Genomic DNA, 23,824 nt, shown 5'->3' on the forward strand with positions numbered 1-23,824 from the left:
TATTTCTGGTGAGGTCTCTTAGACCACAGATTGACAAGGAGGAGATGGAGATGGGATAGAACTCAGGCTGAGGCTCAATATTGATGTGGGTATTTAGGAAGGGAGAATGACAGAGAAAAGGTAGCAAAAACAAGATATGGCAGATACTGCACTCACCAAAGTTAGTTTTGTTTAAACTGTTTATCTGTGATTCCACTATCCACTGCTCTCTAGTTCCAGTTGATTGAAAATTGACTGAAGCTCATTCCAAATAATATTGGGGGAAATTATTAATTTTTCTATTTATTATATCTGAAGTCATTTCAAAAATTTTTCTTTATAACTACTTATGTGTTGTCTTTATCTTAACTGAAACATATGGTTTATTTGAGACTACATAAATATGTATGCGTGCGTGGGTATAGTATATTTATATCTAAACTGGATAGCCCTGGTCGGTTTGGCTCAGTGGATAGAGCTTCAGCCTGGGGACTGAAGAGTCCCAGGTTCGATTACTGTCAGGTTGCAGGCTTGATCCACCCAGGATGTGTGCAGGAGGCAACCAATCAATGTGTCTCTCACATAGATATTTCTCTCCCCCTTCCACTATCTCTAACCCTCCCTTCTACTCTCTCTAAGAAACAAAACAAAACAATGGAAAAATGTCCTCAGGTGAGGATTAACAAAAATAATAAATGAATAAATATTGAATAAATGCTGTTGTTTCAAGAATATTATTATGTATGCAGTTCTTTTTTTTTTAAATTAAATCTTTATTGTTCAGATTATTACATTTGTTCCTCTTTCCCCCCCCATAACTCCTCTCCTTCCAGTTCCCGCCCCACCCTCCACCCTCACTCCCCACCCACTGTCCTCATCCATAGGTGCACGATTTTTGTCCAGACTCTTCCCACATCTCCCACACCCCTTTCCCCCCCAAGAATAGTCAGTCCATTCCCTTTCTATGTCCCTGATTCTATTATGATCACCAGATTATTTATTCACTTGATTCTTAGATTCACTTGTTGATAGATGCAGGTTTGTTGTTCATAATTTGTATCTTTACCTTTTTCTTCTTCTTCCTCTTCTTAAAGGATACCTTTCAGCATTTCATATAATACTGGTTTTGTGGTGATGAACTCCTTTAGCTTTTCCTTATCTGTGAAGCTCTTTATCTGACCTTCAGTTCTGAATGATAGCTTTGCTGGATAAAGTAATCTTGGTTGTAGGTTCTTGGTATTCATCACTTTGAATATTTCTTGCCATTCCCTTCTGGCCTGCAAAATTTCTGTTGAGAAATCAGCTGACAGTCGTATGGGTATTCCCTTGTAGTTAACTAAGTTTCTTTCTCTTGCTGCTTTTAAGATTCTCTCTTCGTCTTTTGCTCTTGGCATTTTAATTATGATGTGTCTTGGTGTGGTCCTCTTTGGATTCCTTTTGTTTGGGGTTCTCTGCGCTTCCTGGACCTGTAAGTCTATTTCTTTCACCAGGTGTTGGAAGTTTTCTGTCATTATTTCTTCAAATAGGTTTTCAATATCTTGCTCTCTCTCATCTTCTGGCACCCCTATAATTCTGATGTTGGTACGCTTGAAGCTGTCCCAGAGGCTCCTTACACTATCTTCGTATTTTTGGATTCTTTTTTCATTTTGCTTTTCTGGTTGGGTGTTTTTTGCGTCTTAACATTTCAAATCTTTGACTTGATTCTTGTGCTCCTCTGGTCTGCTGTGGGGAGTCTGTATAGTATTCGTTATTTCAGTCCGTGTATGCTTACTTTCTAGTTGGTTCTTTATCATAACATCGAGGGTCTCATTAGATTTCTTGAGGATCTCACTACATTTATTGGCGGCTTCTAGACAGTTCTTGAGAGACCTTAAAAGTGTGGTTCTGAACTCAGTATCTTCCATTGACAGTTTTGTCCTGTTTCTTTGTCTCCGCATTTTTTATGCTTTCTTGGTGCACCCCCTAGTGGTCTTTGTGCGCAGTCTTGTTGTAGTTAAGCCTTGATTGTTGTCGGCAGTGCCGGGGAGGGGGGGGTGATTTGACCTCCAGGCTAACTGGCTATGAGAGTCTGCTGTGTCTGCAGTGGGAGAGCTTCTGTGCTGGATCTCTAGGGCGGTGCTAATCTAGCATTTGCCTGAGGCTATCTGGCAAATGGCTCTGCGCAGGGCTTCGAGGGGCGGGTCCCCGGGGATCTACAGGGCGGGCCGGAGCGAACAGTTATGGCTGCTCTCAGTTCCGTCCCTAGGGGCTCTGCCTCTCAGAGTCCCAGCAACTGCTGCAAACCTCGGAGAGAAAGCTGCCTTCGAGTTCCGACCGAAGCCAGACAGTCCCGCTTCTCCCGTTTGAGTCTGGGTCCCTAGAGACTTGCCCGGATCTGGAGCTCAGAGCCTGAAACTCCCTCCCGATTGAAAACAACAACCGCGCCCTCCGCCTCCAGCCCACTCCGCGTGCACTCCGCACCTTAGTATTTCACTTCAGCACTGCGCCTCCTCTGAGTCTGGGTATGATATTCTCTTTCCTCCTAGTTGTAGAATTTCCACTCAGCCAGCCTTCCTGTGGTTCTGGATGATGTCTGTTCTGTCCTTTATTTATATCTCTGAAGTGGTTGTTCGAGGCAGCAATCTCCGGCGTTAACCTATGCCGCCATCTTGGTTTCTCTCCTGTATGCAGTTCTTAATGTGTATGCAGATTGTTCCTAAAAAGTTTCAGTTATTTAAATTTAAAACACATTTTCTCATAGAAGTAACTTCAAGGATTATAATCATCCTAGGCTGCTAGTTCATGATAGTTAATTTATTCCACACGATAAATAAAATGACTATAGCATGCCTGGTCTCTTAAAAGGTGGTAGAGGGGATATTCTGGGTGTTGGACTTCAATGGCATCTTTGACCATCTACTGCAACGATACTAGTAGTAACAGTTGGAGGGCAGTGGGGTAAGGAGTAGAACACCAAAGATCACTGGTATAAGTTGTATTCAGCCATTGAGGATAACTTGTAGCTGACCTGAGTATTACTTGTAAAAATGTATTGCTATAATTTAAATAAAACTTATTAAAATAGTATAATATGTCATACATTTTTTGGAATAAGGTTTTTAAGTAATCTTAATACACTTTTGGTTTAGGACACCTAGAGATGGTGCGATTTCTTTTGGAAGCAGGCGCAGATCAAGAGCATAAAACAGATGAAATGCACACTGCTCTAATGGAGGCTTGCATGGTAAGATTGGTGAAATAACATGAAATATATTTACATATTTTATGTAAATAATATATAATGTACATTGAGTGTCTTTTCCTTAAGCTCAAAATTTCTGTTTATTTTAAAGCAAAAAAATAAAATATCTGAATTAAGATAAAAAAAATTCTGTTTATTATAGACTTATTATGGAACAGAACCTCAGCTGTCTTGAATTATCAATAGTTTTCAGAGACAGTTATACAACATTGACTTCTATTAGAAGTGCTTTCTGAAGCTTTACAGCATTACCTTCATTTTCTTAGTCTCACATAACACTACTGGTTTTATGTGGTTGGCACAAAAAGCGACTTTTTTTGTAGTTTTTGCATTTATTTTGCCTTTAAATCTTTATTGATGAAAGTTTTACATATGTCCCTTCTCTCTTCTCTCCCCCGCCCCATTGACCCCGTGTAGCCCACCCCCACCCCAAGCCTTCACCACACAATTGTCTTTGCCCATGGGTTATGCATACATGCATACAATTTAAAGTGACTTTTAAGAAGGTTGATCAAAGATATTAAAGAGAAGACTATAATTCACAGAGAATACACAGATTACTAAGCATAACATGTTTATGAAACCAATAATTTTATTTATGAGAAATTTGAAATTAGACTATTATTTGTGTTACATTTTTCCCTCTCTATCATGGTTTTTCTGGGCCCTGAGTTCCTTTTGTAAGAACTCTGTTTTAGAGTGTGTATGTGGGGATGGGTGATAAGAGTACTCTTAAATTTCTGTATCTCAATCTATGATTTGTGGCACAGAAATGGATCAAAGTGACATTATAGACAGATTGATGAGAAAAACATGCCCAAGATAGATAAAGGCTTCAAATGAATTTGAAGTTTCTGTTCTCAACTTCCCTTCAGAGAATGATTATTAAAAGGGTGTTAATTTTTAATTACTAATTTAAAAATATTAGGTAGTCATTTAAGACTTGAGTTATCTTTGTGTGTGTTTTTGTTGTTGTTATTGCCATGCCAGTGTTTGCTTTAGTAAATTATTCTTTTAAACAAAAAGTTTTCTCCAAAGCTTTTGAGTTCCCTATTTTCTAACATGAGAAATAATACCTTTCTCTGGGGTTGTTATGAAGATTAAATGAGATAATGTGTATAAAACACATCAATAATATCTTCATGATAAAGAACTTAAAATAAAACATCTGCCACCCCCACTAGAGAAACAACCCATAAGTAGATTAAGAAATTAAAATGAAATGTTCTGTACCTCTAACCAGGATGCACTGGAAGTGTTATAAGTAGGTGAAAGATATTAGTAGGGGCCAGGCAATGTAGGACTTGACTACAGAGGGAGAAAATTCTGAGCTGGAGGAACACCAAAGTAACCTCAGTAATAAGACATTAAAGTGGTATCATATGGCAGACATGGAGGCAAAAATGAGTGTGACGTTAAAAAGAAGATGAAATGCCTCTGAGGTAATACATAGAATGGAAAAGTATATCAAAGGAAACAACAATAATGGAAAGAAGAACCTTAGAGTTGCTAATAGTTAGGAAAGCTGTGGTAAAAGGGGACAGAAGATAATCAGAGAGCACTTCTTTTTTTTCTTCTTCATTTTCCTTGGCATTTGAATGTTGAACAACAAAGGAAGTACCATATGCATATTGTGTTCCCCTTTCCCTCACATGCACAATTCTCCCACTCCTAACTGTATTGCATTTTTCTTTACCTAATCTAAAGATTGCTTGTTCTTAAGGTTTCTACAAAAAATCCAACTTTCGCTTTCTAACCTTTATTCTTTTAGCATTTAAGTTTATACCATGCAGTGTTGATGTTATCTTATAGTAGTCTCTTGTTTCATGTACCTACTGGTTTTTCCCCCTGATGGTTAATAAACTTTTTGATTGAATGCATCATTTTCCTACATGTTTTATATCCTCAATCTCTATTTCCTACTCTGTACTGAAGAAATATATATAGATCTTAATACTTGCTTACTCAACTGTTAGTATAGATGAATTTTTATTTGAATGGAGATTAATAAGTTTCATTTGTATAATAAATGAGAAGTCTTCATATTTTTAAAGCTTCTTTAATGGTGCTGATTTAATTTTTTAATTGCATTGTAATTAGGATGGCCATGTTGAAGTAGCTAGGTTACTTCTTGACAGTGGTGCCCAAGTGAACATGCCTGCTGATTCATTTGAGTCACCATTGACATTGGCTGCATGTGGTGGGCATGTGGAACTTGCGGCCTTACTTATTGAAAGAGGAGCTAGCCTGGAAGAGGTCAATGATGAAGGTTATACACCATTGATGGAAGCAGCTCGTGAAGGACATGAAGAAATGGTGGCATTACTTCTAGGCCAAGGTAACCATTCCAATTAAGACACTAAAGCATAAATGTGTAAAACAGTGGTTCTCAACCTTCCTAATGCTGTGACCCTTTAATACAGTTCCTCGTGTTGTGGTGACCCCCAATTTCATTGTTACAAATTGAACATAATTAAAGCATAGTGATTAATCACAAAAACAATATGTAATTATATATGTGTTTTCCGATGGTCTTAGGTGACCCCTGTGAAAGGGTCGTTTGACCCCCCAAGGGGTCGCGACCCACAGGTTGAGAACCGCTGGTGTAAAATGTAAATTATAATTTTATAAAATTAAATTCAGTATTTCATCTTTATAATAGATTTGTAATGAGGATTGTCACAAAAACAAATGATAAAATATTTGCTTTGAAAATGGCTTCTATACTATGCTCAAAATCAAATAGACTTTTTAAATATAGAGCTTTCAGAGTCATCATGTGCTATGTGTTTAAAAACAGACAGAACTGGCCCTGGCCAGTGTGGCTCAGTTGGTTGGAGCGGTGTCCCGTACACCAAAAGATCTCAGGTTCAATTCCTGGTCTGGGCACATACCCAGGTTGCAGGTTCAATCCTTTTATAGGAGACAGCAAATCAATGTTTCTCTTTCACATGGATGTTTCTCTCCCTCTCTCTCTAAAATCAATAAAAACATATCCTCAGGTAATTAAAAGAAATTTTAAAGAAAACAAAACCCACAACAGAGAAATGGAGATGGGGTATTTCTCAAGCTAATATAAGAAAATTTCTCTTGGGGTAGAATACCTGTTAATATTTCATATATCTACTGTTTCATGAAACAGTATGAGAAATCCCGCCATAAAGATTAACTTGATAAAAAGAGTTACTTTATTGTATTAAGATACTTTAAGTTTAGAGTAATCTCCCATCGCTATCCATACTTTAGTTTAATTTTTATATCCCTTTTAATAGTAAAGTTTTTGTTTGGACAAATTTAAGAGGAATGGCCCATTTTACTAAAACCTTTTTATCGAGAGGTAATATTGACTAGAATTTTAAAAACATAGTTTGAGCAGACTTTTTAGGTTTGAATCACAACTCCACTGCTTGTCAATTTTGTAACTTAATGCAAGTTTCTAATCTAATATGCCTTAATTTTGTCATCTTTAGGGTTTTTGTGAAACTATATGTATGTTATATATATACTATTTATCATATAGTACCTATTAAGTGTTAGCTATGGTGATGGTGGTAATAGTGATAATGATAATGTTGTGACCTTGGACAAGTTAATTAACCTCGATTTTCTTAGGTATAAAATGGAGCTAAGCCCTGACCGGTTTGGCTCAGTGGATAGAGCGTCAGCCTGCGGACTCAAGGGTCCCAGGTTCGATTCCGGTCAAGGGCATGTACCTTGGTTGCAGGCACATCCCCAGTGGGGAGTGTGCAGGAGGCAGCTGATCAATGTTTCTCTCTCATTGATGTTTCTGACTATCCCTCTCCCTTCCTCTCCGTGAAAAATCAATAAAGTACATTTTAAAAAATGGCGCTAATATGTAGAATGCTTTCAATATTGCACCTGATTGTACCTCCTGGCTGAATAAAGCTTGCTTCAGCTATGTACATCAAATATCCACTAGTGAATATGGTTTTGATGGTTTTATTTTTAACTGCTTCTCAGAGTAAGGGAGAGGCACTTTATTATTTAGTAAAGTAACGTAAATGTTCATTTTTGAAGTATAGTTCACTAGGAAATAAATATGTTTTGCATATCTCTGGAATAAGTTAATGACTTTCTTTAATTATTTTAGGAGCAAATATCAATGCACAGACAGAAGAAACTCAAGAAACTGCTTTGACTCTGGCTTGCTGTGGAGGCTTTCTGGAAGTGGCAGACTTTCTAATTAAGGCAGGAGCTGATATAGAACTAGGATGTTCTACCCCCTTAATGGAAGCTGCTCAAGAGGGTCATTTGGAGTTAGTTAAATACTTATTAGCAGCAGGTAGGCATTTTTGCATTTGGGAGGAGTTTTTTTACATGATTTACTTAAGTAAAAATGTTATAATGCAAATAATTTTCCTGATCTTATGGTACACTAACATGTGTGATCTTACTGCTGTTTAAGGTATCTGCAACTTAAATTTCAAGCGGTGATTTTTTTTTTCGTTTTGCTTGTAAAGATGCTGACAGTACTCTCTATTTTCTAGAAATGAATAAAGATATTATGTCTAATTAGAGGAGATATGGCTTTTCTGGGAGAAATTTCTGTGTCCTCATTTATATCTTATGATTGTTTTATTAAGTCTATGTATTGTGTAATACTGTTACAGGAGCTAATGTGCATGCAACAACAGCAACAGGAGATACAGCACTAACATATGCCTGTGAAAATGGTCACACTGATGTAGCAGATGTGCTGCTTCAGGCAGGAGCAGATCTGGTAAGCTATGTCACATTTTAAATCCTAATTAAAACTAATGCAAGAAATTAATTTAAAATTTTATGGAGAATATAGACAAAAGGAATTTATTTCTGATTTTATGTTAGCTTTTTTACCATAATTATCTCATTTAGTTATGTTTTGTTTTGTTTTTTTACACTGTTTGGTGACCACATTAGTATTTTCCTTGTTAGCAGGAGTACATAATCTACTAACCCTCATTCCCCACACACACAAAAAAGGGAAAACCATGTGTTCGATATATTAGTACAAAATTATTTCCTCTTGTATATTTAGCTCTTTTTAGAAGCTTTTCTGATTTGCTATAAAAAGGCAAATATGGCTTAGAGGTATTTCACTGAACTTAGGAAATAAATTTTTCTTATACTATTCAAAGCATTAAATAAAATAAATTTTAAAGATGGTATATTTAATAAAGAATATTTTCCCTCAAATAATTGTTAATTAGTAAGAAAGATGAAAGCCCTAGGTGGTTTGGCTCAGTGGATAGAACACCAGCCTGTGGACTGAAGGGTCCCTGGTTCGATTCTAGTCAAGGGCACATGCCTAGGTTACAGGCTCGATCCCCAGTAGGGGGTGTGCAGGAGGCAGCCGATCAATGATTCTCTCTCATTGATGTTTCTATCTCTCCCTCTCCCTCCCTCTCTGAAATCAATTATATATATCAACACTAATAAAAGAGAAAAATGGTAATTGGCGTACGAGCTACCCTTTTCATTGGCTAATCAGGGCTATATGCAAATTAACTGCCAACTAAGATTGACAGTTAACTGCCAACAAGATGGCGGTTAATTTGCATATGTAGGCACAATGCAGGGAGGCGAAAGGGAAAGCAGGAAGAAGCCCCCTGCCACTGACAGTGATTGGAAATTCAGGGGGGAGCTAAGAGCTGGGGGGCATGATCGGAGAATCAGGTGCCTTTGCCGCCCTGGCCAGTGATAGCAGGAAGTAGGGGTGGAGCCAGCGATGGGAGCTGGGCACGGTCGAAGCTGGCAGTGCCGGGAGCTAGGGGTCCCTTGCCTGGGCCTAAAGCAGAGCCCACGATCGCGGGGCCGCTGCAGCTGCGGGTCCCCGCTGCCCGGGCCGGACGCCTCAGCCAGAGGCATCAGGCCTGGGCAAGGGGCCGATCCTGCGATTGGAGGGTGATGGGGGTCAACGCCTGAGGGCTCCCAGTATGTGAGAGGGGGCAGGCTGGCCTGAGGGACACTCCCACACACACACACACCCAGTGCACGAATTTCGTGCATCGGGCCCCTAGTTCCTATATAATAAAGAGGTAATATGCAAATTGACTATCACTCCAACACAAGATGGCTGCCCCCATGTGGTAAAAGATGGCCGCCCCCATGTGGACACAAGATGGCCAGCAGAGGAGGGCAGTTGGGGGCAACCAGGCCTGCAGGGGAGGGTAACTAGGGGTGACCAGGCCTGCAGGGGAGGGGAGTTGGGAGGGACAGGCCTGCAGGGGAGGGCAGTTAGGGGTGAACAGGCCGGCAGGGGAGGGCAGTTAGGGGTGAACAGGCCGGCAGGGGAGGGCAGTTAGGGGTGAACAGGCCGGCAGGGGAGGGCAGTTGGGGGCAATTGGGCTGGCAGGGGAGCAGTTAGGCATTGATCAGGCTGGCAGGCAGAAGCAGTTAGGGGCAATCAGGCAGGCAGGCGAGCAGTTGGGAGCCAGCAGTCCCGGATTGTGAGAGGGATGTCCAACTGCCCATTTAGGTCCAAACCCCGTGGGACATCCCTCGAGGGGTCCCAGATTGGAGAGGGTGCAGGCTGGGCTGAGGGACACCTGCTCCTGCACGAATTTCGTGCCCTGGGCCTCTAGTACACACACACACACACACACACACACACACACACACACACACACACACACACTCTCTCTCTCTCTCTCTCTCTCTCTCTCTCTCTCTCTCTCTCTCGGCCCGGTGCATGAAATTTGTGCACTGGGCGGGGGGGGGGGGGATGTGCCTCAACCCAGCCTGCACCCTCTCCAATGTGGAACCCCTCGGGGGATGTCTAACTGCCAGTTTAGGCCTGATCGGGCCTAAACCGGCAGTTAGACATCCCCGACACAATCCAGGATTGCTGGCTCCCAATCACTCTCCTGCCTGCCTGATTGTCCCTAACTGTTTCTGCCTGCCAGCCTGATCACCCCCTAACCACTCCCCTGACAGCCTGATCGATGCCTAACTGCTCCCCTGCCAGCCCAATTATCCCCAACTTCTCTCCCCTGCAGGCCTGGTTGCCCCCAACTGCCCTCCCCTGCCGGTCATCTTGTGGCGGCCATCTTTTGACCACATTGGGGGGGGGGCGACCATATTGTGTGAGGGCGTGAGAGTCAATTTGCATATTACCTCTTTTATGTACGATATATATATACTTTTTTTTTTTTAAAAGAAGTGTGAAATACCAAGGTCATTATAAGGAAGATTATAAAGAGATGTCAGGGAAATTACAGAGAGTAAACAAGGCAAAAGAGCTAAAAATGTCATCTCAGATTATATTTGGGGCTGGCTAAAATTAAGAAAGGTAGATATGGCAATGTTGTGACAAAAGAGACATTCTAGTGGAGGAAATAATATAGGATAGGCATAGCTTCAGAGGTAGAGAAGCATAAAGCAGATATGTGTGGTGAAAATAACTAGTCTTTAATTTAGCCTAAGAGAGGCTAGGAGTGAGACATGAAAAGGTGGTTTTAGTTTCAGTTAAAATATATGCTCTCATGTGTTCTTGGGATTGATATTAACAAATAAATGAGTTTTCCTGAAGAAGTTCATAGTTTATGACAAATTCATGTATAGGCAGAAATAGGCTCCTCCGTAATTAGTTTTGTAAACTTGATTTAACTTCTTGAAAGGAGAGGTTTGAATTACATTATTATTATGGTCTCTTTCAGCTCTGCATATGTTGGTAGAACTCTTGAAACACTTGTGACACACATTATATTCTAATTAGTTGTATGTATATTACTTTCTAATTAGATTTTGAGCTTCTTCAGTTAGGAACTATATTTTCAAAATTTACCACAGGGCTATGAAACATGCAGCAATGTAATATTGCTAGTTAGTCCATTGCAATTGGAATAACCTAATATATGGCTTAAGAGAAAACCCAAAAGTTGTTCATCAGATGTGAGTGTTGAAAATTCTATATAATAAAAGGTCTGCAAATTGACCGAATGGCAGGACAACTGGTCACTATTATGCGCACTGACCACCAGGGGGCAGGCGCTCAACGCAGGAGCTGCCCCTGGTGGTCAGTGTGCTCCCACAGGGGAGTGCTGCTCAACCAGAAGCCGGGCTTACAGCTGGGAAGTGCAGCTGTGGTGGTGGGAACCTCTCCCGCCTCCCCGGCAGCACTAAGAACCCCTCAGGGGATGTCCGATTGCCAGTGGGGAGCAGGCCTAAGCTGGCAATTGGATATCCCCTAAGGTAGTGGTTCTCAACCAGTGGGTCGCGACCCTTTTGGGGGTCAAACGACCCTTTCACAGGGGTCACCTAAGACCATCAGAAAACACATATATAATTACATATTGTTTTTGTGATTAATCGCTATGCTTTAATTATGTTCAATTTGTAACAATGAAATTGGGGGTCACCACAACATGAGGAACTGTATTAAAGGGCCGTGGCATTAGGAAGGTTGAGAACCACTGCCCTAAGGGGTCCCAGACTACTAGAGGACGCAGGCTGGGCTGAGGGGTCTCCCCTCTCTTCCCCCCCCCCCCCCCCCAGTGCACAAAAGTCGTGCACTGGGCCTCTAGTACATATAAAATACTTTATATTCTCATTATTAATGTTTCTCACCCTCTCCCTTCCTCTCTCTGAAATCAGTAAAATCATATTTTAAAATAAAAGAAATACTTTATCAAAAGTATTTTTCTCAAACCTGTATATTCTAAGGTAGTGATGGCGAACCTTTTGAGCTCAGCATGTCAGCATTTTGAAAAACCCTAACTTAACTCTGGTGCCGTGTCACACATAGAAATTTTTTGATATTGCAACCATAGTAAAACAAAGACTTATATTTTTGATCTTTATTTTATATATTTAAATGCCATTTAACAAAGAAAAATCAACCAAAAAAATGAGTTTGCATGTCACCTCTGACACGCGTGTCATAGGTTCGCCATCACTGTTCTAAGGTCTGAAAACATTTCCTGTAGCATTCTCAATTACCCATTAATCACAAGGAAGCAATAGATTCTCCATCCTTTTGAAATCTAGAAATCTCTAGTAATATTTTATAATCAGTGGTTGTAGAGTTAAGTTTCCTAGCCTTTTGTTTTTATATAAGGTACAATAGAGATAATGGAAAGTCAAAGAGAGAGATGTACTTATAGAAATTCATACATATAGGATAAAAACTTTTGAAACAAAAATCACTTGGAGTGGATGAGATTAATGCTAATAATTTTGATCATTTTTAAAGGGCTATGCTAGAGTGCCATGCTAGAGTGCCATTCACTGTTCAGGTTTCACAATTCTTTTTGTAGAGAAAGAAGGAAAAATTACCCAGATGGATTTAAATTAGGACATCACAATCACATGAATATATCTCTAGTTCTTAAATTATTTCCATAGGGCATGTTTATAAATTTAGATTTCCTAAATTGAAATATGTATTCCTTAATTTCCTTCAAAGAATGATGTTTAATATATTTGGATTCAAAAGTTAGTCTATCATGAGAAAGAATAATTGTACCCTAGCAATTAAATATCAATTAAGTATGTGTTTTTTAAATAGGAGCATGAATCTGAAGGTGGAAGAACTCCTTTAATGAAAGCTGCAAGAGCCGGTCATGTTTGTACTGTTCAGTTCTTAATTAGTAAAGGTAGGTTTGTGTAAAAATAGTAGGATTTTTTTGTTTATTTTGTTTTTTAATCAAAGGTATCTATCCCTGCACTCAGGTATTTAAAGATTGAGGGATAAAGGACATTTTGTTGGTATGCTGAGATTTTGTGACTGGGTATTTGAAAAACATCCTGCAATACATAGAACAGGTCCAAACTATGAAGAATGATCATGCTGAGTATCACCTTTGTCAAGAAACACTTTTATAAAGAAAAATTTCTTTATGTAAAACTTTAAAGGTTTAGATAACTTAAAGTCTTTTCTGTTCATGTAATAATATATCTTGAAATCTGGATTTTTATATTTATGCCACTGGTTAACTTGGTAAAAGAGAAAGGATGTATATAGAAAGACTTTATACAATTAAAAAGGCAGTTTATCAAAAATACTAAAGAACTGTACAGTTTGTAATTGTTTATACATAAAGACAAAAAAATCAAATATCTTACTGATTAAATTATTCAAACACTTACTTGTGATGGATGTTTATACCATAGTTTTTTCAAAAATGGAATTATTTACATACTCAGTATACTCTCTCTCCTTTGCTTAATTTTAATAAATCTGACCAGCTTTTTCCTGCTATTTTGTTTCCATTTTCCACATTGCTTAGCGCAATGCTCCAAATCCCAGACGAATACCTGTTTTCATTCTCAGATATTCCCATTGGAAAAAGATGACATTATTACTCATTATTACTTTCTATGCCATGTTCATTCTCTGCAAACTTATCCCTTGGTTTTTCGTCCACTTCTCTACTAAATAACTTAAAATGTAAATAAAATTACATATCTTAATTTTTAAAAACTGGTTACGTTAGTGTTATGTCCTTTTATTATCTTCTACTGGCACATACTGAAGTGTTTATAGATGAAATTATATCACATTTGTCTGGGGTTTATTTTAGAATATTCAGGATGGCAGAGAATAATTGATGTATATGTGAAAAGAGATTGGACATTTATTTATAATCATTGAAGCTGGGTAATGGCTATGTGGGGCTTTATTATATGTTCTCTTTATGTTTTTGAAATTTATCATAATTTAAGAAACCACACTCTAATAATATGATTTTCTGTGCCTTGTCTGTTTCAGGAGCGAATGTGAATAGAACTACAGCTAATAATGACCATACTGTATTGTCCCTGGCTTGCGCAGGGGGTCACCTGGCCGTGGTGGAACTACTTTTGGCTCATGGGGCAGATCCTACTCATCGTTTAAAAGTATGTAACTCATATGTTTCAGGTAGCACTGTGGATTCTTTATTCTTGTACTAGAAAATATCTACAAGTTCCATTTATAATGGCATTCTTAGTGTATTCATTTACTAAATCAATGATTTTATTGTGCCTGGGACTTTTGGCTTTATTTTCCTTAAATAATTCTGTAAATTAACTTGTTTCAAAAAATGTTTCTTTTCCCTTCCATATCCACTCTTTTAGGATGGCTCGACTATGTTGATAGAAGCAGCAAAAGGTGGCCATACAAGTGTTGTTTGCTATCTTTTGGACTATCCTAATAACTTGCTTTCAGCCCCTCCACCAGATGTCACTCAGTTAACGCCCCCATCCCACGATTTAAATAGGGTAAGACTGAAAATGAAAGCACTTTATATTATATTTTCTTTATTCCCTATTGCTCAGATTTTCAATTTAAACTAGATTATATTTTGTTGTGATACGTAGTTCTCTTTTTAGATGTACTTGATGTGCTAATGAATATCTGGTATAATATGCAGATTATAGGTTGATAGGACTTTTCTCTCTTAGAGCCAGAATAACCATTTGAATTTAAAGTTCATAAATGTCATGAAAAATAATCAGGTATCAACATATTTTAAGTAAATATGTTCTTGTCTGAGAATAATGCCATATTAAAAATACTTTGAAAAAGAATAGAAAAAATATTTTGAATAAGTCTTTGAACTTACAGTTCATTTAAAGCATATTATTTAATGGAGTGTATAGGAAAAGCAGAAACATAATTACTTTCCTTTGTCTTAGGCTCCTCGTGTACCAGTTCAAGCACTGCCCATGGTTGTCCCCCCTCAGGAGCCTGATAAACCACCTGCCAATGTTGCCACTACACTTCCCATCAGGAATAAAGGTCAGTTATACTTCTAAAGACTCTAACATGTTGTTGAGGTAAAAATGATAAGATTACAAAAGCCTAGCTATTTAAAATTATTTTTCCACAAAAATTGCATTTTATTGGCATAATTAAAAAAATTTTTACCAATGAAAAAAAGCATATTATTGGGAGAGAAGATAGTTAATAGCACTAACTTGTGCTAGAACTAGAAATATTAGCAAGAGAAATTCAGATGTTCATCTTTGATGCAATTCTGATTATCCATGATTTCCTCTAATAACTGGTCATTTCTATTTATGTCAAAATGTTAGGCTGGGTATTAGTTGATTAATGTTTTTTTGTAAAACTAAATTTCTGTAGTGATATGAAGCATGAAATTAAAATTAGATTAAAATTTATTTTATAATAACTGGTATAATATATATTTCATATCTGGAATATCTTTTCTCAACCAATAACTAAAAGTTACTTCAGATATGCTTGTTTGTTTCCCTAGAATTTTGGAGGTCCATATTTGACTTGTGGATGTTACACCATGCATGTTCATAAGTTATGTCCCAAAACTTTACAGCTACTAGTTTTAATCAGTTTTTCTTTTTAAAGAGTTTTACCTGAAGAACCAATGTGGTTTTAATTTTTGGTTTTTGGTTACCTATATTATTTTACCAACAAGAATACTAAGTATTTTCACCAGCTCTTTCCAATCACTATTACCAATACTGATTGCTGTACCTGTAGCCAGGTCTGTTTTTTCATCTGGCTATCAGAAGATAGAGTGAATGGTGTAGTCCAACATCTTTTCTTTCAGAGAAACTGAATCCCAATTCTCTGCTGGCCAGGTAGCTGTGGGAATGTGAATTTATGTCTTGATTTTATCAGTCTTGAAGATGATAGGCCCCAACAAAGACATATTTTAGTTGGATTTTAATTTCCTGGCACCTCTCAGTGGTTTGGGTACTCTTTGTGTGTTTGTGTGTGTGTAAGGCACAACTATTAAATATGGAAAAACCTTGACTTAGAGGTCTAAATTTTCCCTACATCTTAATAGTTTAGCATTATCTTTTTATTCTGATAATTTTTTACATCATTATGACCAGGTTACACATAGCCTTATATTTTATTTTAATTACATCTCTTAGATATCACAAACCTGCATTCCTCTATTGTCTAATTTTAGCCATGTGATATTTTTTAAAATTCTTAAATATATTTTCCAAAGATGACTCTAGCACATAAAATACATACATTTTATGTTTATGATAAAGAAGGTGAATTTGTTTTTTAACTCCTTAACACAGTGCATTTTCACCTTCTATGGCTAGGATAACTTGGTGCATAACTGTTGGCACTAAACCTCCCAACAGTAACTCTGTAATGAGGATGCCATTCATGTGCACTTCTGAGGGGGTTTCTTTTTTACACAGCTGCTTCTAAACAAAAGTCCAGCAGCCATTTGCCAGCAAACAGCCAGGATGTACAGGGTTACATCACCAATCAGTCTCCAGAGAGCATTGTAGAAGAGGCTCAGGGAAAGTTAACAGAACTGGAACAGAGGATAAAAGAAGCCATAGAAAAGAATGCACAGCTGCAGTCCTTGGAACTGGCTCATGCTGATCAACTTACCAAGGAGAAGATTGAGGAGCTGAACAAAACAAGGGAGGAACAAATTCAGAAGAAACAAAAGATTTTGGAGGAACTACAGAAAGTAGAACGAGAGTTACAACTGAAAACTCAGCAGCAGCTAAAAAAGCAGTATCTAGAGGTTAAAGCTCAAAGAATTCAACTTCAGCAGCAGCAGCAACAATCTTGCCAACATCTGGGACTACTAGCTCCTCTTGGAGAACAGCTTTCTGAAGGAGACTATGCACGATTACAGCAGGTGGATCCCGTTTTGCTTCAAGATGATCCCCAGCAGACTGCTGCTCAGATGGGTTTTGCACCAATCCAGCCTCTGGCCATGCCTCAAGCTTTGCCTCTGGCGGCAGGTCCATTGCCTCCAGGGTCCATCGCTAATCTTACAGAACTGCAAGGAGTAATAGTTGGACAGCCAGTACTGGGCCAAGCACAGTTGGCAGGGCTGGGGCAAGGAATTCTGACAGAAACACAGCAAGGGTTAATGGTAGCCAGCCCTGCTCAGACCCTCAATGACACGCTGGATGACATCATGGCAGGTGGGTTTATATTGTTATGAGCAGGTATCAAAATATGATTTGCTTAAGGCGAGTAAGAGTGTGCCACAATTTTTTGCCATTGCCCAACTTGAGAACTATTTTTGGACTCTTGACCCATGTATATCTTTAGAAATATTAATTCAATCTCAGAAGTTTTCAAATGGATACAGGTCAAATTAAAGATTAGCTCGTTCAGTGCAAGTGACTGAAACGTTCTGGCTTAGCTGAGTAGACTGGGAATCTAGGCTTTTCAGTAGTGGGGTTGATGTTTGATCTCTGGTTTTTGTTTTTGTTTTTTCTCTTTAAGTTCAGAATACTAAAATTGAATTTTATATTTTTTGCTTCTGTATTCACACCAAGAAACTGGGAAATTGATAGAAGTTGAAGTGCAAAACTTAGTAGGATATCAGGAAGCTTATTTGTAAACAGAAATACTTTATATCCTAATGGATGAGACTTCAAACCTGATGGATATTTTTAAAAAAATTTAAAGCACCTTTAAAACAATAATAAAGTACCAAACCAAATAGGGTTTGATTATACTGTATGTCAGTGATTTTTATCCCCTGTGAATGTTAATGTGTAGTCTCTTTCTAATTGTATTATGGGAAGGTATGGTCGGGTCCCCTCACAATATCACAAATATCTCTTTAAATGTGTAATCAGAGAAGGAAAAAAAGAAAATGTGTAGTCAGAGAAATTTTATTTCATTATAATTAGTTTCGTTGGCAAGAAGAAATATTTTAGAAGGTTGTTTTAATGGTTTCCGGTTTTGGTACCTACTTTTTCATAAATTCTGTAACAAACTAGTGCAATGACATTTCACAGGATTATAAACCATAAGAATGTTATACAGAGACAGATCATTTTCTTCATTAAAAAAAGCTAATGAAAAAGAAAATTGACGAAGAAGGAAACGGGGGGAAAAAAGAGTTAAATAGTTCTCTCCCCCTATTTTCACTCTTTTGTCTGTACTTTAAAAGACTTGAATTTTTCTGATTTTGAAATTATATTTAGTAACATTACATATTATGGTGACATTATATGTGATTTAACGTTCAGCTTTTAAAAGAATAAACTAAATTGTATAGTGTTGACATTCAGAAACTAAGAAACCAGCTAATGAGACAGATTTTGTATACTTAAAATCTGCTCTAAAGTTTCCCAGTTCCCTTTTAAAATCACCTCAACAGTAATATACGGAATGAAAGTCTCTGCTAATCTTAATAGGGTACAATAATTATCTTGGGGGGAAATGGTATTAATCATTAAGAATTATAAAGATTTTCTTAAGAATTTAATTTTTCTATAGATTTGAAAATTGCTCCTAATCACCATTAGCTGGTTATAATAATTGGGAATACAATTTAAAGGAATTTGGTATCTTATGAAAATTGGAGAACAGTAGCCCCAAATTCCAAATTTGATAATTACTTCCATAGCCATTAATCTAGATCATAATGGTGTTCTATTATGTCAGTTGATCTACCAATGAATGTATAGAGTTAAGTGTTACTTTTCCAATTAAATGAAGAATGGACATTCTATACCAAAGAATATTTAATATTTTTTAATGTGCTCCAGAATTTACCTGATGTTCTTGGGCATAGTGATCAACAGTGATTTGTCAGTTAGTTGTATGGTGTTTGTGCTGATGAGAATTATTTGAGGTTTGTAATGTAGTTTTTCTGTTGATGTTTTTGCCAAAGAAAAACATTAGATTCTGCCTGTGTGTTCCAGGTTTTTAAGTATAAAAAAATTTTTTAAGCACATAACTTTTCAGGATATATGACAGATATTTGTCATATTATGAAAATACTTCTTTCTTATGCTTATTTGCATAGGGATAGAAGAAATGGCAGAAGGAAGAACAGGTTTTAAAAAGCCCAGCTACCTACGTGAAACCTATCCATCGTCATGCATGTACACATGCATATATACTCCTGCACTCATTTCTGCAATCTTTCTTTAAAGTTTTGTGGTAGTACTTGTTCTTTCAGTTGACTAATGACCATTTTGTGTTTCTTAATATCTTACAACCTAATTATGCTCAGTTGTCCTTCATTCAGCATAAAACTCTGTTCTTTTTTCCTTATGTCCCATTTACTAGACTGCTCTAACAAGGTTCAGTATCTTTTTCTCTAGTACTTGGCTGGCCAAATTCTATCTCCCCTGCCCTATCTACTTGCCAAAGCAAAATCAGTTCTCTGTTTAACTAGTCTTAGTACCTTATCTTTGCTGTGCTCTCAGATTCCTTCTTTTCTTACCGGGTATTAAAACTTTTCTAAACATCTGGTCTCCCTCTCTAAAATCTAACCCCAAATGTGAAGTCCCACATGTAAAGATCTGTACCAGAGTTTCTTCACATGTCTACGTATTTATAAATATTACTTTAACTATAGAGAATGGATGAGTGACAGTTATTTAGTTTTAAATAAGGAAATGAAATGAGGGAATTGTTTTTTTCCTATCTCCTCTTAGATGAGATGGTAAGAATAATTTGACCAAAAATAAGAAAACCAATTTTCAGTATGTTCTTTAAGGAATTTATTCCAATTGAAATGTAAATAGTCATATATTTTATATTTTTGAAATTTATAGATAAAATATATACATTTAAATTATCTTGATTTTAAAAAAATTAATGTACAGGCTATCAATATGGAGTAATAATATCAAGGTCATTAGATGATCAATTAAATATATTAGTATAAGCCCTTTTCTATTGATCTGATTCCATAAGGCTTCAAAACAGTGTTTTGTGTTTTGATTTGATTTGTTTTGTTTTGTTCCCTTTTTTGTTTTTCGTTTGGCTTTTAAGTGGACTTAAAAAATGTGTAATTTTAGAATGTGTGTTACTATAATGTATAGTATATGTTTGTGCCTGAACTAAGGATTTTATGTAAAATAGATTTCTTAATTGACAATCATGTTTATAATTGTTATAAGATCGATTTTAGTTTTGTTCTTGGTGGGATTATAACCTCTTTTGTCTGGTTTCAGATCCAGTTGTGTATCATGATTGTTTTCTGTCTGATGTAGTTGATAACTAAGTTGGTAACATACACCTGCACTACTGTTGACCATTCAAAGACTAATGCCCAAAATTTAGTGCTACAGCATTTTTAATAGGGGAAAAAAGGATTGGTGTTCACATATCGGCTCCAGAAGTGAGTCGATGAGGGAATAAAGTACCCTTAACTGCCACCACCTTTGGAGTTCTACCACATCAAGTACTGACCTAATTAAATTAGCCCCTCTCAATTTGCATCTTTTTGTGAAAATATCATGTGAAATTATACTTAGAAGAACTAACAATAATCTGTATCTGAAGGATGTTTGTGTGCATACATTTATTTCTACCCTAATCTTTTAATTTTGTCCTTATATGTCAGTGTGATTGCTGGATTGATTGGTAGACATTTTATCCCCTCAGAATACTTCTACATGTGAGAAATTGTATTTCTGTGTGAGGATCAAATTTTTATATTTGACTATGCTGTCATAGTAAGGACTGCAATTCAGAATATAATTCTCCTCCTGTCTGCAGTTAAATAGTAGGAGGCATTTTTAAATGATTAGATAGCAAGGTTCTCCCAAACAGTGATATTACTTACAGTAGTTATAGAATATAAGGTGTGGAATTGGCAGGTAAAATCACATTCTTCTTCTTCTTCTGAACATGACTATTTTATCTTTTATTCCTTTTCTGACTAAGAAGGTATAATGGATAACATATCCATTTGCATTTATATTTAATTTAGATTCATAAAAATATTTTTGTTTTCAGGGTTATTTTGAATTAAGGTTTTATGATTACATACCATAAGAGAGGAATTTGTTTTTCAGGTGATTAATTAGAAAATGGGTTACTCTCGGTATACATTATAATTTTGGATTATTGTCCAAAGTCAGAAATAACCAGGATAATGAGTTACTAGTGCTGTGGCAGTCTACCTCTAGACATTCTGTTTTTTAAGAAGTCTATAAATATTTTCCAATAATTATTTCTTACTGTTACCTAACAATGTTTTATCCTTATTAAGTGCAGTTATTTTGTTCAACAGCAGTCAGTGGAAGAGCATCTGCAATGTCAAACACTCCTACCCACAGTATCGCTGCTTCCATTTCCCAACCTCAGACTCCAACTCCAAGTCCCATCATCTCTCCTTCAGCCATGCTTCCAATCTACCCTGCCATTGATATTGATGCACAGGTAAGCTTCAAATGATGGAAGTATATCTTCATTAGACACATTAATCAGTGATTTAAATGACCTTAGAATGCTTTGTCTCTGGGCAGAGACTTGAGCCACTATTCGAAATAAATTAGAATCTACATTTAAAAATATAAAAACATCAAATATGGATTTTTACTAATAATTATGTGATGGCCTAATTTCTAAGGTCATCAAATAATCCTTTTTAAACACTTTAGTTTACAGAGGATATAAAAAGAAATACCTTAAGATTTGTGTGTATTTTCTTCTACTCTTAAATGAAAAGATATGCTTTAAAATTCATAATGGATTGCATATAAAAGAAAAGATTGAGGGTGATGCTGGCAGGGGCAGAGGGTGAGTGGAAGTGGAAGAAGGCATAGAGGGGATAAATGGTGTATGTGGGGGAGGAATTAAAAAATAAAATAGTAAAAAATAGATTGTTCCATTTATATCACATTTACTCAGAAGCATTTATATCATCTTTGGAAATTGTGATCTTGCTAACTGACATGTAGTGAGTGTGTGTGTGTGTGTGTGTGTGTGTGTGTGTGTGTTAAACACTGTTAAGTAAAAAGCAAAACAACAAAAACCCAGTTCTTAAAAAAGATAGTTTACTATGAAATCTCAAGGCAAAGTGAGGTTAGGAGGAGAGGATAAGTTGTGTTTTATCCTAAAGAAATGCTAAGAGACCTAGCTTAGAAAACAGTTGAGCAAGGTAAAGATATATGGCCTACGTTAGGACTGAGAAATGACAGTTCATTTAGTTTTATGTTTTGACTAGAGGCCTGGTGCATGAAATTTGTGCATGGAGGGGGCGGGTCCCCTCAGCCCAGCCTGCACCCTCTCCAATCCGGAATCCCTCTCACAATCCGGGACCACTGGCTCCTAACTGCTCACCAGCCTGGTCACCCCTCACTGCCCCCCCAGCCAGCATGGTGCTCAGTCGTTTCGTTATCCCTCACTACACCCCTGCCGGCCTGGGTGCCCCACGCAGCCTGGTGCTCAATCATTTGGTCGCCCCTCACTACCCCCCTGCCGGTCTGGTCGCCCCACACAGCCTGGTGCTCAGTCGTTTGGTCGTCCCTCACTAACCCAACCCCCCTGTCGGCCTTGTCGCCCCACTCAGCCTGTTCAGTCGTCTGTTCAGTTGCGATGGCCCTTGGCTCTTTATATAGATAGTGTATTGGGGGAGGGGAGGTTACATGATAAAACTTTGTTTTATAAATGATCAGTTCTTTATTTAAACTTGGATTTCAGGACGTGTGTGTGTGTGTTATTGGACCATTAAGAACATACACTCTTAACATATTTAAAATATAGCTTGTTGGGGGACAGGGGTGGACTGGAAGAGGTAAATAGGGGGGGAAAAGGGTACATATGTAATACTTGCAACAACAAAGATTTAAAAAAAAATAAACTATTGTGATATAAAAAATACATAGCTTGTCATTAAAATGTTTCTTGATAATACTGTGAAAAAGGAATTTCAGTTCCATTCTTACTTGCTTCCCAAATGTTTGTATCTTTTCCATTGTTTTAACTTTATTTTTTAGCACTTAAAATTGTCAGGGAATGTTTTTAAGGAGTTATCTAATCTTCAGACTATATATGCAAGGTATCTACTCTTGTTTTTTTAATATATATATTTTTATTAATTTCAGAGAGGAAGAAAGAGGGAGAGAGAGATGAGAGAGAATCATTGATTGGCTGCCTCCTGCTCACCCCACACTAAGGATCGAGCTCCCAACCCAGGCATATGCCCTGACTGGGAATCAAACCATGATCTCCTGGTTCATAGGTTGATGGCCGGAGGGAGGTAGCTGCTCTTAAATACTCATTTCCCTGAAGAAACTGAGACTAAGAGATTATTCATTTTGCTTACAATCACTTAATTTAGCTAACTAATGGGGCTAGGGGTCATACTTAGGTCAGTTTGACTTCAAAGACAACTTTCTAACCTAACATACTATACGGCCTTCTTTAAAAATATGAGACATTTACTTGAACTATAATGGCTCACTTTTAATATTGGTAGTGTTGTAGAATTGTATTGAATTTGGTATTGAATTTGTATTATTTTCCTCCAATTTCTTTTACTCTTGAGGTTATGTTTTTTCTTGTTTTTAAAAATACATTTTTATTGATTTTTAGAGAGATAGGAAAGGAGAGGATTAGAGAGTTAGAAACATCGATGAAAGAGAAACATCTATCTGCTGCCTCACCAGGGATCGAGCCTGCAACCCTGGCGTGTGCTCTGACCAGAAGTCAAACCTGCACCACACCAGCCGGGCAGAGGCTGTTATATTTTAACCACAAGTATATTTTCTAGTTTTTGTGAGTTCAAGAATTAACCCATAAGCAAAAGTAAAAACTTAACAAGTTAAACGCCCAGCCTGTTTTGTCTTCCAGACAGAAAGTATAGTGTCAGTCACCGGTGACTGACATGGGGCTCAACGTGTTAACTAAAATGTAAAAGAATTTCTTTTAAAAAATGCTTTGCAATA

At 37.3% G+C, this 23,824-nt stretch overlaps 1 protein-coding gene across 8 annotated transcripts in view; it reads left to right on the forward strand.

The window, feature by feature from the left end:
• Positions 1-23,824, forward strand: part of ANKRD17 (ankyrin repeat domain 17) — a 177,527-nt gene that overhangs the window by 86,534 nt on the left and 67,169 nt on the right. For 5 of the 8 annotated variants that reach the window (XM_059668945.1, XM_059668979.1, XM_059668963.1 and 2 more), the window contains 10 exons: positions 3,108-3,202; positions 5,321-5,558; positions 7,332-7,523; positions 7,852-7,961; positions 12,729-12,816; positions 13,932-14,059; positions 14,279-14,422; positions 14,840-14,942; positions 16,352-17,098; positions 21,166-21,314. In XM_059668945.1, the coding sequence (XP_059524928.1) occupies positions 3,108-3,202; positions 5,321-5,558; positions 7,332-7,523; positions 7,852-7,961; positions 12,729-12,816; positions 13,932-14,059; positions 14,279-14,422; positions 14,840-14,942; positions 16,352-17,098; positions 21,166-21,314 (1,994 nt within the window). The remainder of the gene's footprint in view (positions 1-3,107; positions 3,203-5,320; positions 5,559-7,331; positions 7,524-7,851; positions 7,962-12,728; positions 12,817-13,931; positions 14,060-14,278; positions 14,423-14,839; positions 14,943-16,351; positions 17,099-21,165; positions 21,315-23,824) is intronic. The other 3 variants (XM_059668955.1, XM_059668996.1, XM_059669005.1) reach the window with 3 other exon arrangements.

Source organism: Myotis daubentonii, chromosome 1 (genome assembly GCF_963259705.1).
Source record: "Myotis daubentonii chromosome 1, mMyoDau2.1, whole genome shotgun sequence".
Classification (NCBI taxonomy): Eukaryota; Metazoa; Chordata; class Mammalia; order Chiroptera; family Vespertilionidae; genus Myotis; species Myotis daubentonii.